Source organism: Aquarana catesbeiana, linkage group LG09 (assembly GCF_042186555.1).
Source record: "Aquarana catesbeiana isolate 2022-GZ linkage group LG09, ASM4218655v1, whole genome shotgun sequence".
In the NCBI taxonomy this organism is placed as follows: domain Eukaryota; kingdom Metazoa; phylum Chordata; class Amphibia; order Anura; family Ranidae; genus Aquarana; species Aquarana catesbeiana.
In genome coordinates, this window is record NC_133332.1 from 101,932,094 (window position 1) to 101,949,662 (window position 17,569).

General features: G+C 42.5%; 1 protein-coding gene across 7 annotated transcripts in view; it reads right to left on the reverse strand.

Annotated features, from left to right (window-relative positions):
* The window catches only part of ZNF185 (zinc finger protein 185 with LIM domain), a 190,173-nt gene that overhangs the window by 67,033 nt on the left and 105,571 nt on the right, over positions 1 to 17,569 (reverse strand). For all 7 annotated transcript variants that reach the window (XM_073599096.1, XM_073599100.1, XM_073599099.1 and 4 more), the window contains exons 23-26: positions 14,204 to 14,311; positions 11,814 to 11,882; positions 10,385 to 10,498; positions 7,515 to 7,580 (exon numbers count right to left, since the gene is read on the reverse strand). In XM_073599096.1, coding sequence (XP_073455197.1) covers positions 7,515 to 7,580; positions 10,385 to 10,498; positions 11,814 to 11,882; positions 14,204 to 14,311 — 357 coding nt within the window. The remainder of the gene's footprint in view (positions 1 to 7,514; positions 7,581 to 10,384; positions 10,499 to 11,813; positions 11,883 to 14,203; positions 14,312 to 17,569) is intronic.

The window sequence follows — 17,569 nt, forward strand, 5'->3', positions numbered from 1 at the left end:
GGATTTAAAATAAATAGAAATAATGTTTTATTCTGATTTAATGTAATGTAATCACAAGCTGATAAATAAAGGAGAGAATCGGTTCTGATACAAGCTGTGAGACCTGGTGTTTTTTACACACTGAACTTCAATGTAGTTCTTTATTAGGCAAGTGTTGCAAATGGCCAGGTCTGTGTATTTGTATTCTAAAGTGTTACATTACATAGCAGTTGAATCGCTGACCTGGAACAAGCATGAGCAGCAAAGTCAAATCCTGATTTGACCATTTGTATTTTTTCACCAATTTATCCCAGCAAGTTTGGGGATCGATACATAATGGAGGAAATTTACTATAACTGGAGCACTCAGAATCTGGTGCAGCTGTGCATTGTAGTCCATTAGCTTTTAACTTCAGCTGCTTTGAAAATAAAACCTGGAAGCTGATTGTTTTTTATGAAGAACTGCACCAGATTTTGCACTCCAGTTTTAGCCAATCTCTCCCAATGTGTCATAATGTAACTATAGCAAGTCCTGTATGATTGAGTCCTGTATTAGGAAAAGGAAAATACAAAAATTAGTATACTGTGGTAAATGATGTTCAACTAGGTGAATCCAATTATTTTATAAAATAGCAAAAGTTTTGCAGATTAAAAGTGTTGAATAATGAGTAGATTGATTACAGGTGACTCTTTATCCGATGTAATTTAAAGAGGAGCTCCAGTCTGTAAAAAATAAAAATAAAAATCAGCAGCTACAAATACTGTAGCTACAGACTTTAAGAGCCCTTTCACACTGTGCCACCCCGTGCGTCAGCGGTAAAGCGGCACAATTTTTAGCGCTGCTTTAACGTCATTTTAGCGGCGCTATTCGGGTGCTAGCGGGGCGGGTTTAACCCCCGCTAGCGGCCAAAAGGGGTTAAATCCGTGCGCAAAACGCTGCTGCAGCAGCGTTTTGCCAGCGGTATAGCAGTGCTGCCCCATTGTTTTTCAATGGGCAGGGGCGCTTTAGGAGCGGTGAGTTCACCGCTCCTAATGTGCTGCAAAGAAGCTTCTTGCAGGACTTTTTCTGACGCCCTGTCAGCGCAGCGCCCCAGTGTGAAAGCCCTCGGGGTTTGCAGCTGAGGCGCTTTACAGGCCCTATTTTTAGCGTTAAAGCGCCTGAAAAATGCCTCAGTGTGAAAGGGGTCTTACTATAAGGAAACTTACCTGTCCAGGAATCCAGCAGTGTCCTCACCCTGAGCCCATTCATCAGTCTGCATCGGGTGCGGGTGCCGGCATTGTAAGCAAAAAAAAAAGATATACCTGTGCTCAAATCCCAATAGCTTGTACATGTATTTGAACTATCAGGAGCTAAAAGGTGTGCGACCACATATTAGAGCTGCACGATTAATCGTTAAGAATCGTTATCGCGATCTTGACAAAGTATTTCCCGATTCTTTCTAAGTAGAGAATTCTCTCTGCTCTGCTAAAGCCGACAGCTGTCAAAAGAAAGGAAAAAAAAAAAAAAAAGGGGCAGCCTTTTTCTTGGCAGCCTGCCAAGAATCACAACATTCTTTAGCAGCAAACTTAAGTATAAACATTGTAACAAGTTGTCATTTAGATCTAAGGCCCCTTTCACACGATCGGACCGTTCAGGTCCGCCTGTCAGTTTTGACGGCGGACCTGAACGGGCGCTCCATGTTAGTCTATGGAGCGTCGGATGTCAGCGGAGACATGTCCGCTGACATCCGACCCGGTCCGATCCGCTGAAGAGCAGACGGATGGCCCTACGTCCAGGTCCGTCGCTGGCGGATCGGATCGGGGGAGATCTGACGAAAACGGACACGCTGTCCGTTTTCGTCCGATCCCTCCATAGGCGGCAGCGGTGCCTGACAAGCCCCTCCCCGCTCAGTGAGCAGAGAGGGACCTGTCATCCGCCGGCTCAGCGGAGATCAACGGACAGATCTCCCGCTGAGCCGGCGGACCGAGGCGGGCTCCGTAGAAACGGAGCCCGCCTCGTGTGAAAGGGGCCTAAGGAATACACTTTGGTGTGAAAATGAGGGAAGTTTAACCACTTAAACACTAAACCTTTTTCTGACATTTGTTGGTTTCAAGTTAAAATCTTTTTTTTTCCTAGAAAATTACTTAGAACCCCCAAACATTATATATATATATATATATATATATATATATATATATATATACACATACACACACACACACATACATACATATTATATATATATATATATATATATATATATATATATATATATATACACATACACACACATATATATTTTAGTAGAGACCCTAGAGAATAAAATGGTGGTTGTTGCAATTCTTTATGTCACACTGTATTTGCGTAGCAGTCGTTCAAATGCAATTTTTTGGGAAAAGATTACACTTTAATGGATTTAAACAAAAAACTAACCAGTAAAGTTAGCCCAATTTTTTTGTATAATGTTAAAAATGTTACGCCGCAAGAATCGTGAGAGAATCGTGATCTTTTTATTCTAAGCAAAAAAAAAATAGTGATTCTCATTTTGGCCAGGATCGTGCAGCTCTACCACATATTAACACTACAAATTCTGGATGGACCCTCTGCACACTGCTACACTTTTTCCAGCAAACTTTGCAATGGAAAACAGGGATATTTAGTTCACACATATTGCAATACATGTTTAAGCTGACCAACTGGGCCAAACTAATCCCTCTTCTGGCCGGTCCTACACTGCCTTGCCACTGAAAATGCGAAGGAGGACACCATGCCAACACAGGACATAAAGACCCAAGGTGGGGGAGATGTATTGCAATATATGTGAACTAAATATCCCTGTTTTCCATTGCATTGTTTGCTGGGAAGGGTGTAGCAGTGTGCAGAGGATCCATCCAGAATTTATGGCATTGTAAGTTAGGGAAACCGGCAGTGAAGCCTTCAGGCTTCACAGCCTTTTTACTGCACGAGTTGCGCTGCGTATTGTAAATGGCCCAGCAAAAAACCACAAGCTACCGAACCGGGGAACCTTCTGCATTACTGCACTAAGGCAGATATAAGAGCCACAAACACTAAAATTCTCTAAAATACACTAACACTCTACAATGGTACCTTCTATTGGCTAGACAAGCAGACCAATAGTATGACAGAAAAGGTTGGAGAGGGCAGGCCAGGCCAGGGACACTGACCACAGAATTTGGTTGCCGGTCGTATTAAGGTCCTTTCACACTGATCATTTTTTTATGTACTTTTGGTGTTTAAAAAGAAGAACAAAAATACATGAAAGATGTATTCCGTTAAATTCTATGGAACTCTTCACACCAATGCACTGCAGGTGTGGCAGGTTTTTAAAGTCCTGCATATTGCATTTTTGGTGCATGTTTTAAAAGTGCACCAAAAACACACCTTCCCTTTGAGATGAATGAAAAGTGCATCAAAAACGCAGCATAGTTGCCTTTTTAGTGCACTTTTTGAGTCACATATTCATGTGCATGGACTCCATCAGATGTAATGATTGTAGTCATGCAACCAGAAAACACACCAAAAACACATACGTACATCAAAAATGCAGCAAAAACACATATGCATGTTTACTGTATTTTTTTCAAAGTAACAGTGGGAAAGGGCCCTTGGATTCTGGAGGACATTCTGTTGGAAATTATAGCCGACATGCAGGCATCTAATAGCTGACATGCATGCAGTTTATTTTATGTTTTGGAAACACAATTTCACCTTAAAGCGGAAGTCAACCCATCGATTTAATCGTTTCAAAACAGTTACATTCCCGGCATGCCAGGAATGCTAACTACCACATTGGTTATGCTCCCAATCAAACTAACAAACCATCCAATGGCTGGTGTCATAACTGATCACGTGTGCAGCAACATGGCAGTTGAAGATTAAACAGAGGCCAAAATGGCAGCTTTCTTGGCTGAGGGTTTACTTCCACCTTAAGGCTCCATACACACAGGGCATAAAAAAAACACTGCATTTACAGGTGTTTGACTTTTTTTTTTTCAGCCTCCAAACACATCTCTATGTTAGCCTATATGGCCATGCACACCAAGGATCTGAAAAAACCCTATCACTTGTGTGTTCAGGAGAGGAGCGTTTGGGAAGAAAAAACACTCGATGCACCTAAAATTGTATAAACAAGTCTAAGGGCCAGGAAAGAGCTGTGTGTTCCTGTGCGATTCAGACTGCATGCAAAACACACTCCATTTGTGATCTGCAGGTGGTGTCAATAGAAAGTGAACCACACCCCAAAACGCAGGTCCCAAACACAGTGCGTTTGCCTGCACCTGCACGCACTTTTGTACCATGTGATCCGGGTTCAGTGCATTTTAGAATGCAGTGAATGCGCTACTTTGATGAGGTGCGGTGAGATTTAGCCCATTCAAAATAAAAAGGCTGAAATTGCAGCGCACAGAACCGCATATGAATCGTACAGGAACGCACATCGCATTTTTGTGCGATTCATGTGCGGGCATGGTGTGAACCGACCCGTAATGCACCTAAATGCTTCAAGTGTTTAGCGCTTGAGCATTCATTCATTCTAGTGGCCAGAATACATTAATAGTCTGTCCAATGGAATGAATGAACGGCCGAACGTTTACAGCACCTAAATGCGTTTGCAAAATGGAGGCGTGTTTTTTTTAAAGCTGCTTTTTTACCTGCCAGAAGCAAAAGGTGTCCAGGGAAGGAAAAAAAAAAAAAAAGAAAAAAACACGTTCTGTGTGCATGAGGCCTAAGATGGCTGTAGATAATAGAACAACCATTCCCACCCAGGTCCTTACAGAGGTTTCTAAGATTTCCTTCTACTGTGGCTGATTGATCTACCTTCTAATGGCATCTGCATAAGTCTAGGGCCAATGTCACTTGGCAAAACCAGCGGCATGACCCAATGATCTGATTAGCCGTCTATGAGGCTGGCATTTTCCTACTGACCACGAAGGGGCATTTTCCCCATTGACCCCTAATTCATTTATTTTAGTAACCTAAAAATTATTTTAGGGTTTCCTCTGGGCTAGTAAGTTTAGGAACACCTGCAGTAGAGGGTTGTCTGACATGAACACACAATTGGACCATTTAGTAATCTCTAGTGACCAGCACATCACTAAAAATTTACAAAGATGCCTATTAACAGAGGTAGGGGAGCTACAAACACCTCTGCCACTGATTTATCAGGGTAAACAACAGTTTCCAACCTATCTCATTAACTGAACACACATGGATCAAAATTTGGCCAGTCCTGCAGGAATTTTGATGTATGGCCAGGCTAGTTTTACACAACGATCACTGGTTATAGCCGACAACACTGATCACTGTATTCTGCTCGCGGGGATATCTCCCTGCTATCAGAATACAAAGGCTCAGTGTGAGTGATTCACCCATCCACATTGAGTGTGTGAATGGGAGAATTGGCTCATTTTTTTTGGTTCAACCCACTGGTTGAACAAAAAATATATAATGTATAGCGAGCCTTACTATTTCCCTTAGAGCCCCAGCTGGTAGTGCCTTTCACTGACCATATACCATACTAACTGACTGTAAAATCTCCTTTTGATTTACTGTGTGATTGGATACAAATAGAAAGAATTGTTCAGGTTTGTCCTCAAATGATATACTTTTGATCAATTTAAAATTGATTGCACAGAAATTGTACAATCAGATTGTAGTGTGTATGGCCATACGCATATAGATTTCTTTGTCTGCAGGCTGAACAAAAGAATTCCAACAGACTCCTCCAGCTGTCAACAGCGAAGATGGACAAATCTCCCCCCGAGGGCTATTGTTTTCTAACAATTGGTGCCTCCAGTTGCCAGAATATCTGAACAGTGGCTGCATCTGATGGGATGCAGGTGTGTTGTATCCACCTGGCTCCTTCAACAAGAATCAACTTGTTGACCGACAGGGTCACCTTACGGATCAAATTTTAATGCATGTATGGTCAACTTTAGACATTGGATTGGTGCCTGATGACTATAATTGGTGGCCGTCTAATACGTCTGGACACCTTAGAGACGTGACCTTTTTTGACCTTCAAATTGATGGGATGCAGGCATGTACTGGCCATTGGGACTACCGGGAGTTTCCTGGTGGGCCGATGGCTCAGTGGACCGGTTTCAATGACAGCGGAGGTAGAGCGGGCAGGGACTGCAAAACCCTGCCCACCAATAAGCTAATCTCCCGCTGTGCAGCTGTTTAGAAAAAAAATTCTCTTGGCCCCCTGTGTTCAGTGGGGGCCGGGGGACAGAAAGCGGACTATTTAATCACTTTCAGCTTGAAGGCCGGCCTGTGCTATATCAGTACACTGGAGCTGGTCAGGAGCGCTGCTGCGGATTATTCCTAAAGCCGAAAGTGATGAAATCATTCGCTTTCTGTGCCCTGGCCCCCCCCCTAAACACAGGGGAGACCCGAAGAAGTTTTTTTTATAAACAGCTGCACAGCGGGTGTCGGGAGATTACCTGATTGGTGGACAGGATTTGGGAGTCCCCATCCGCTCACCTCCCCCCCAGTTTCCTTCAGCCCCAGTTACCCAGCTCTGTGGTGCCCAGGAGGAAGGGAGAGGACCAGATGTACTAGCAATGCACAGCTGGTCCCGACCCCCAGCTCTAGAGGAACCACCAGCAGGACAAACCCTGCACTCGGGGACCTAAGTAGAAGAAACTGTGCAGATCAGGTACTGGGGGGACTAACATTGATGGGCACTGGTCAGGCTGCATTGATGGGCACTGGTCAGGCTGCATTGATGGGCACTGGTCAGGCTGCATTAATGGGCACTGGTCAGGCTGCATTAATGGGCACTGGTCAGGCTGCATTAATGGGCACTGGTCAGGCTGCATTAATGGGCACTGGTCAGGCTGCATTAATGGGCACTGGTCAGGCTGCATTAATGGGCACTGGTCAGGCTGCATTAATGGGCACTGGTCAGGCTGCATTAATGGGCACTGGTCAGGCTGCATTAATGGGCACTGGTCAGGCAGCCTTAATGGGCACTGGTCAGGCAGCCTTAATGGGCACTGGTCAGGCAGCCTTAATGGGCACTGGTCAGGCTGCATTAATGGGCACTGGTGTGGCTGCATTAATGGGCACTGGTGTGGCTGCATTAATGGGCACTGGTGTGGCTGCATTAATGGGCACTGGTGTGGCCGCACTGATGGGCACTGATCAGGTTGCATTAATGGGCACTGGTGTGGCTGCGCTGATGGGCACTGATCAGGTTACATTAATGGGCACTGGTGTGGCTGCATTAATGGGCATTGGTGTTCTGTCCATTGCCCAATAGTGGGAGGTTTTTACTTATTTTTGTTTGCGAAATTGCGTATAGTCTATATACTGTTTTTATGCGTGTTTGCAAAATTAAAGTGGGCCGGTCTGAATGAAGTCCAGAGCCAAATTTTTGTCCAGTCCAGCCCTAGTGGGATGTCCTCACGTCTGTGAGGTCACTAGAAGATAAATGTATGCAATTGGTGACTGAACCAAGTAGAACCCAACCTCAAATGAAATACCAGCTTTGGGTGAGGTAACCTATAATATATACATTCCCACACACTTACCTTTCATGGGTGGTTTCCACTGTCCTTGTAGTGGAACTTGCTTGTGTCGTCACTTTTGGAAGCTCCCTGTTATGTAATGACAATAATAATTGTAAACATTGTTACTTATATAGAAAAACAAAAAAACAAAAAAAAGGTTGTAGTGTGCATGATAAATGCGCGGAACTTTAGTTTCGTTTACATTTATTTTCAAGTGCATAGGCAGGATTTAGTCAGGGAACCTATAAATCGTATCCAAACTCAGAAATTTCTTCCATTAAGGTGGTTGTAAAGGCAGAAGTTTTTTTTTTTTACCTTCATGCATTCTCTGCATTAAATAAAAAAAAAAAAAAAAACTTTAATGCTCAGCTCCCCCTGCCCCCCTTTACACTTACCTGAGCCAGATCTCGATCTAGCCATGTGCACTAGAGCAGCGGCTTTCTCGGTTCTCTCCTTGCTCATTGGTTTAGAGACAGCAACAGGAGGCTGTCCTCCAGTAAGGAAGGAGTAGGGGAGGGGCTTAGCCACGCTCTGTTTGTTAATAGACACACATAGCCGGCTCAAGAGCGAACCTGCATGAGTACCCTCATAGGAGGTGGCTTGCTATGGGGGGCACTCAGCAGAGGGAAGGAGCCAGGACCACTGGTGGGGGACCCCAGAACAGGACGATCGGACTGCTCTGCGCAAGACCATTGCACAGAGCAGGCAAGTATAACATGTTTGTTATTGAAAAAAAAAAAAGGTTTACAATCACTTTAACATCAATAGATCAAGCAATAGAAACAGCATTTGTCTAGTACAAATCAGGCAAGATAAGAGCAGACAGGGAGCAGGAAAGGGTTAAATGGGAATAGATTTAATGGGAGATAAAACAATATCACACTTGCATCTGGACAAGTGTTTATCAGCATACTGATCCATGCCTCCCAATCGTCCTGGAATTGCTGGGACTGTCCCGGGACTTGATGCAAGTCCCAGTTTCCCGACAAATAATAGCTTTGTCCCAAAGTGGAGCCGCTCCAGTGGCTTGCCCACCCTGTGTCTGGAGTCCCACGCGCCGCAAGCATTGCTGTGTAAATGTGACAGAGATGTCGGCTGCCTCACACACACAGTGCAGAGCGGCTTGCGCCTGAGCCCACCTCTCCCTCTTCTTCGGCTGTGCTGCTTTCCTTCAAGGGAGGCAAGAAGTAGCCAAGAGGGAAGGATGGCAATTGCTCCCAAGGCCGCTCTGATGCCCGACAGAGGGCACAAAAATGCCCCTGGGCACATGAACAGTTATTTTTTTTGCAGAGGCCCTAGAGAATAAAATAGTGGGCGTTGCATATTTTTATGTCACACGGTATTTGCGCAGCAGTTTTTCAAACACAATTTAAAAAAAAATAAAATAAACTTTAATAAGTTTTATTGCACAAAAACATAATGTTACGTTAGATACCAAACATGTCACGCTTTAAAATAGCATCCGCCCATAGAAAGACGACAAACTATGGTACCTAAAAATCTCCGGTGGCGGCAGGAGGTGGATTGGGACCCCCTTCCGCCACCTGCAAAAATAATCCAGCAGCCCTTCAAGCGCTTTGACAGCTCAGATTACTTTTATTTTGTGCAAAATCTCCAGTCCTAAAGAATCTTGGTCATTTGCTAAAGCTGTGACCGAGCTAATGACCCTTCTTATCCAGTGACGTACTGGTACATTGCAGGATGGGAATTGGTTAAGGCAGAACTGAAGTAAAAAATTCAAAAATTACAAACAGACGGGCACTTTATTGTAGGAGAGACGGGCAATGTTCACAGTCCCCTGTAAGAATGTACCGCCTTGTGTGTCGGGATGACTGCACTCCTGCATATGCATGGGAGTGATATCATCCTGTGTCAGCCATTTGAGACAGCCGAAGAACGTCACTCTAAAAAATCTGGGGAGAAGACACTGGGGAGAGACCTCACAGGCATTAAACCATTGGAACAGAGGTAAGTATTGCTGCCTTTAGTTCCAGGTTAAAGTAGAACACCAGCTTTGCCAAAAAGAGGGCAACCAAGGTGCTCTGATTATGGCTGTCATGTTTGTAAGGCATTGCTCACACAAGCATACCTAAGCATCTGTGCTGAAGGCCATGTTTGCCTGCCCAGAATGCACAGTTACATATGCATGCAGGCAGTCCCAACCATGTCCTATTTGCAATAAATAGCTGGATGAAATTTCTGGGTATTTGGCCAGCAAAAGGGTGTCCAGAATCAGCTCATTCCCCCCACAATTTGACAGTCTATGGTGTTTCTTGGTCCATGGTCAGGCCATTTAGGGTTATCATAAAAACTGATAAGGGCCACTTTCAACATGGAACACATTCATGATTGCTCTTGGCTATTTTCCAACACAATGGTATATCTTGATGAATTGGGCAATCCTTCCAGGCCATTTAGGGTTATCATAAAAACTGATAAGGGCCACTTTCAACATGGAACACATTCATGATTGCTCTTGGCTATTTTCCAACACAATGGTATATCTTGATGAATTGGGCAATCCTTCCATGTAATAACAGGTTGGGAAGATGGTGTCAACTGTGTGAGTATGCCATCAACAAATGTTGGGCTGATCTAAGCCCTGTCTCTGCCACTCTATCACTCTCAGGGAGACATCTGAAGCACACTCCACCCAAATCTGACCCTTCAAGAACTACCTGATATCTGCATCAAAGTTTCCAATGCCTCCTATAGCCATTCCAAAGAACCTGCTGCATTCTCCTTTAATATATACATTTCTTTTGATTGCAACAACAAAAAAAAGTGAAACTCACTTGCTTGAATTCATAGTGGCTGCAAGTGAAGCAGTAAACAAGCAAACCATCACTTGTATAACATGGATGGAATGACCTGGTCCAGTTTGCACTTACCTTTCTTCTCTAAGTAGAGTGATCTTCCCAGGTCCTGCTTGTACAGTTGAACTTCTTGTCTCAGTGTTATCACTGCAAGATTGCAGCTTAGGGATGTCAGGGATAATGTTTCCACTATAAAGAGGTTTAAAAAAAAAAGTTATATTTTCTTTGATCTTACAAGAAATCCAGAGAGTAGTGTAGAATACATAGTTTGTGAAAAAAAAAAAAAAAAAAAGATAATTGTGGTGGCCAGGTGTGTCCTTTACCATGGTCCTCTCTCTTTGGTGTAAGAACCCATTAGTCAATAGTATAGAAGCTGGCGAGTTCTTATTAGCAGTTTGGAAGTTATAGTGGGCACAAACTGGAGCAAGCAAATGATGCTCCAGATTTTGTGTATTACTTGTGGCAATCATGGCTTTCTCTCTAGGAGTGAATCTGAACCCCTTCTATGGAGAAGAATAAACGTGGTATTAAACCCAAAAACAAAAAGATGTATTATTCATTCTTAGCTATGGTTGCATTTGTTTCCTATTTTGTTTTCTATTTAAGGCTCTTTTCCCTTTTTTTTCACTTGCCAGTAAGTCTATTATTCAACTTCCTTTAGCAGACCAGACCAGATCCAAACAAAATGACAATTAGAGGGTTAAGACAAAGCATTTGTCAATGACAAGTGTGCTTACAATCCCGAAGGGGAAAAAAAACTAAAACAATCGCTGTAACTGAACTAAACCCTCCTATCCCTTTCAGCCAAGCAAGCTGCCATCTTAGCTTTGGTTTGATCTGCAACTGCCATGGTGCACATGTGATGGTTTAACAGTTTGGTTGAAAGCGCAAGCAAATGTGACAAGCAGCAATCTCGGCAGGCTGGATATGTTTTCTGAAGCTGTTAAGTTGATGGGTTTAGTTCTGCTTTAAAAGAGTTAGCTGTATTTTGTTTTTTTATCCAAAATAGTCTTTTATTTGTTTTAGAAAAAAATATATGTTACAAAACAGAGCCTTTGGGCATTCCCCAGCTCAAAAGAAAATGCAATATACAGTATAAAACAGCAAAACAAAACAATCCCAACTATAGTCACAACTCTGGTACCCCTCGATCAACGAGGGTAGCAGCATCACATGACCAAGGTAGGCAATCAGGAGGTAGAAGGTAGGCACTATCATAATAAGTAGACACATATCAAATTTCAGAAAAACAAGCTAGAAAATTTAGAATATAAAACAATAAATAATAAAGTACAGTATGAGCAAAACCCTGGCATCATTACATGAGCATGATCTGTCCAAGACCATAGTCTGCCCAGGGGGCATCCCATCCTGCTGCACTAAATCAGAACAAGGAGTGGGTTTTGGTACCTGCGTGTGATGTCATACCATATACATCAGCAACAAATCAAAACGCACAACTTTTGCTACCATAAGCATATTCCTATCCAATGAATTATATTACCTGTCAACTGTAGTGGTGCCAGTTCTTGTGGATGTTCTGTTCTCAGTAGGTTTGGGTGTCAAATTGTCACTGCAAAAAAAGTTCACAAATGTATCTGTGTTCTAGATTTACTGATAATAATCACACATGATAAGTAGTAGCAGGAACAGTATTGTATTACTCACACAGGAGCTCTATAGGTTAAGGATGGATAGATTGCTTGATAAGACATTGCATGTCGAGAAAGGTCTACTAGGACAACTATGCGCAACACACACTTGACCCCCCTATTATCCACTGGCTCCTTCCAATTTCTAGGCACTGATCTTAGCCTGTGAGGAAAACTCTTATTTGGGAGTTGCAACAGATCAATCTTCACAAAAATGTGGCAGCTAAAGGTTACAGCAAAACTCCAAGCATAGGTGTGCGCACAGGGTGTGCCAGGTGTGCCCAGGCACACCCTAATCACCCTGTGTGGCACAGATTCCCCCTGTTTCAACCCCTGATTTTTCACCAAAGCCCCTGAAGGGGCTCCTAACAAAAGTTGTAAAAATGAATACAAAAAATAGAATTGTAAAAAATTAAAAAAATAAAAACTACTGACACCATCCACTGCCCTACAGACACCAATTCCTACCCTACTGACACCATCCACTGCCCTACAGACACCAATTCCTGCCCTACTGACACCATCAGTATAAATGCACACACACACATATGTGTTTGAGCTTTGAGGTGCACATCCTAATGCAATAAGCTGTGCACATCTATGACGCCAAGCAAACAGCTAAGTACACAGATGAAATGCATACACAGGAGCTGTGCTGCTAAAATATTTATAGTATCTGCTCATCCAGTCCTGAAATTTACACAGGTCTATCACACAGTACAGCCCTGTCTAGCAGGGGAGGGGACCTGATTTTTCTCTGCTGCAGTTTCACTTTCACTTACAGGTCTCCCCAACTTTTGACTGGATAGTGAATAAGCACACCGATTAGTTCAGGCTCGCCCTGTCACTCCGAACTCGTCTCCTATTAGCCTGCTCTTTTCATTGCAGCATACATGATTAGCTCCTTGTGCTGTCTCCCCCTCTCAGAGCTCTGCTGTACAGACTGTACAGTGGACCTCAATATTTAATATAGATATTTACATTGCTTGCATTAAAAAAATACATTTAATAATGTATAAATAAATACAGAGCTTCAAATGTGTGTTTTTTTGTATCTGCTGGAAGATCAGCTTTATGATGCCAAAAGTGGCCAACCCTTATAGCTTATTACAAACTGCACTTAAATGCTTTACTACAACTGTGGACCCAACTTTTAAAGAAGTCATGCTCAAAAATGAGCTGCTTCAGATGTGGGTTTCATCAAGGATTTGTTCATTTGAAGACATTGTTTTATATTATATTTTTTAAAAGGTGAAGTAAAGTCTACTTTTAAACCTATACCTACAAGTAAGCCTATAATAAGGCTTACCTGTAGGTACAGTGAATATCTACTAAACTTGCACCATTTAGGAGATATTCACACATATGCAGCCGGTGACGTCACATGCGCTCTGAAGGGATGGCATTCACACAGCTGGAGCCTGCGTACCCAGAAGGAAGACTCCGTGTTCAGGTAAGTCTGTCATAATGTGCTAGTATGCGAGGCCCTTTTTTTCTTTTTGGAGTGGTTTACTACCGCTTTAAAATGTATTTCCCAGAGGAAACCCACACAAGTATAGGAAGAACATGCAAGATAATGTCCTGACTGAGATTCGATCTGGGGACTACAGTGCTAAAAGGTACGAACAAACTAAGCCACTTTGCTGCCAATAATATATGATATTGTATTAAACTGTAGTATTATTATTTTATTACATAAAGTTTACAGTTATAGTGGATTTTAGGTCTCATTCACATGAGCGCCAAGGCCTGTAGTCTGTGAATGGGTTGTGTGTCTTTCTGACTTGAACTGTCAGGTGCTGCAGTGGCCACGTTGTCCAAATTTGACTAATGTACAAGTGAGCTCATCTGCACCCGCACACCTGGCAGATTGAGACAAGTGGCCGTGTCTGTGCAGATGCTGTGTCCCCGTCTGCATGTAGCACCTAGCAGCTCACGGTCCAATCACAGACTGCAAACCTCAGCAGCTGTGTAAATGACGTCTAAAGTATATTTTGTTCCCCCCCCCCCCCCCCCCCATCTTGGACACGATTAGAAAAGGTTTAAAACACCTGATATTTTTTTTTGTCCCATTGAGGAAATTCTCCTTTATTTCCTGTCTTTAGACACAACTAGAGGAAAGATCAAATCTCTTTAAAGTAATGGAAATCCTTGTTGGACCATATGTTATAATAAAGTTGAGGCTTCTGAGGGACAACAACGCTTACAATGTAAATATTTTATGTGACCAAAGGTATTCTACCTTTCTGGTCTTAGAACTGTGATCTTTCCAGGTTCAGGTTTGATGGTGGAACTCCTTGTTTCTGTATTCCAGGATGTCAGCTTGGGGCTCTCTGAACGGTCTAATGCACTAAGATAAAATATTATCGAAATAAATCAGTCTCGTAACAAATGTCAGATCTGAGGAAATTCAACAAAGCTTTCTTTCTATGATACGTACATGTTTGAAATAACAAAACAAGCAAAGGCTAAAAAGCTCATAAACTTGCTGTTTATATAATAAAATGAATGAAATAGGGTATAATGGTTAAAGTCATATGTATCAGTTGAATCTTTTGGATCCCTTAGGCCTCAAGCACCTTGGGTATTTAAGCCCCTGTGTGTATTCGTGCTCTGCTGCCTGCAGCCTGTCAAAGTCAATGACATGCTGAAATACCCTGCGGTACAAAGCTGGATGTTGGACTGAGAGGTACTCACATTTGGGGCCATATGCCTGGAACTCAGGTATTTGCGAGTAGCACTCAGTACAGCTTCCAGCCACAGCAGATTTCAGCCTGACTTTGACAGGGGGGCTGAATGTTGCACGCCGGGATTTGACACATAGGGGCTAAATGGCAAGTGTGCATGAGGCCTTACAGTTAGATCATGTTCAGGATACTGACCTGTTCACTTTTTAAAGTGGTTCTACAGGCAAGCATTTTTTTTTTTACCTTAATGCATTCTCTGCATTAAAGTAAAAAAAATTCCATGTCAGTCCCCCCCAGTCCCCCTTAAATACTTACCTGAGCCTGATCTCGGTCCAATGTTGTGCCCATCTGCAGCAGTACTGCTCTTCTCACGGGAGGAATGGCTCCCACTGCTGTCAATAAAATCCTGTGAACAGTGAGCAGGGGTTGCAGGGATGAGACGCGCTGGGTGTGTTAATGGATACACACAGCTGGGCTTGAAATCGAGTTTGTGCCCTCACAGGAAGCGGCTTGCCATGGGGGCACACTCAGAAGAGGAGCACCACCAGTGGGGGGACCCCAGAAGAGGAGGTTTACAGAGCAGGTAAGTATACCAATGCTTGCATCAGACATCTAGCAAGCCAATCTGTATTAATGTACACAAAAAAAAAAAAAAAAGTTCCAAAATACATGCCAGGCCTCAAAGGGATGTAATACGTATAATGTGCGTGAACACACCCCTCTAAGCACATGACCAAAATAGGAATAGTGTGAAATCAAATACAAAAAAAAGATGGGGCACCTGTGACATCAAAAATACAAACTTTTAAAGCTTTTTTCTTATAAAATGATAAATATGCACTCCTCATATAAATAAAGATATTGGACAACGATAACACAACAAACTATTTTAAAACAACGTTTTAACAAAACATTGTTTTGTTAAAACTGCACACTAACCCGAAACATGCCTAATCACACTTCTCAAACTTTGCAACTATTAAGACAGTCTTAATGCTACAGAGGACTGTCAGACAGCAGGCATATTGCAGGAGATGGTCAGAGACAGCAGGCATACTATAGAAGATGGACATAAACAGCAGATATACTATAGGGGATGGTCAAATATAGTAGACATACCTAATGAAATGGTCGGGGACAGCAGATAAACTACAGCAGATGGTAAGGGACAACCAACGTTCTACAGGAGATGGTCAGAGACAACAGACATACTACAGGAGATGGTCAGAGACAACAGACATACTACAGGAGATGGTCAGGGACAACAGACATACTACAGGAGATGGTCAGGGACAACAGACATACTACAGGAGATGGTCAGGGACAACAGACATACTACAGGAGATGGTCAGGGACAACAGACATTCTACAGGAGATGGTCAGGGACAACAGACATACTACAGGAGATGGTCAGGGACAACAGACATACTACAGGAGATGGTCAGGGACAACAGACATACTACAGGAGATGGTCAGGGACAACAGACATACTACAGGAGATGGACAGAGACAACAGACATACTACAGGAGATGGTCAGGGACAACAGACATGCTATAGGAGATAGTCAGAGGCAGCAAACACACTTCAGGAGATGATCAGGGACAGCAGACATACTATAGAAGATGGTCAGAGGCAGCAGACATACTACAGATGTAGTTGGAGACTGGGGCATACTGCGGGAGACAGTCAGAAGTTGAAATCACAGTCTCTTTACAAATCAATGTTTCTACTGAGAGCTGAAGTCTCAGAGCCATATAACAAGTACCAAAGGGCAACATGTGACCCTTTAGCCGCAGGTAGGACTCCGGGGTTTTAAATACTGCTAGCATAGCTCAAGTAACACAACATAGCATTTCAGTTATACTTCTGAAGACATCAATAGTCTTACCCCTTGTGTGAATCTACTGAGCTCTCAAGCTGAACCAGCCATACTGAAAAATACTGAAAATTTCAGCTTGCACTGGGGTCCCCTGCGTAACAAGGGTTAATTGCTCACCTAGTCTAAGGAGATTGGAATACTCTAAAATACCTTATTCCACACTTCCACTTCGCTACAAGTTCGGCTACTCCTCTTTGGCATCATGATCCCCCAGCCTGCATTGTACATGAGAACGCCAAGGGCCTATTCGCAGCCTAGAAGCATCGGGGAATGGAAAAGAGTGTATGGAGCTCCCCCTGCAAGGCGAATTTTTCAATATAGTTGAGTTCAGCTTTAGGTGTACCTATAGCCAAACTTTTTTAAAGTTTTGGATAGAGTAGGCAATAATTAGAACCGCTACCAGGTTTTATTGTGAAAAAGTTACTTGGTTGTGGACAATTCAGCTAGATTATGGCACCAATCCCCAAATTGATATAAGAAGCAGGAAGAAAAAAATTGGGATTTTGTATGTGCAAAAAAATATATATATATCATCAAATATATTTAGTAAAAACTTTATTTTTTATTTTAAGGAGCAAAACAAACAAAAAAACAAACAAAAAAAATTATTATATAATATATATATATATATATATATATATATATATATATATATATATATATATATATATATATATATATATATAACAGAAGGCATAAGCATGTACAATAGAGTCACAATGTATGACAGGACTACATAGAGCAAATTCCCAACATGTTTCGCCCATAAATCGGGCTTCTTCAGGGGGAGCTGTCCTTTGGAGGTACAGGCAATATAGACTCGAGATGGACTTAAAGTGCTGTAGATGAGCGCTAAAGGTGCTCTTCAAAGCTGATGTGATATAACAGCACAGCATGTCCCAAGGGGCTCCAGCAGCCAAAAAAAAGTGCTACGTGCCAGACAAACTACAAAATGTGCTTAGTTTAACAAAATGAATATTAATAATAATAATATTAATAATAGTCTTTAGCAGAACCTAAAAGGCATATAAAATAAAACAA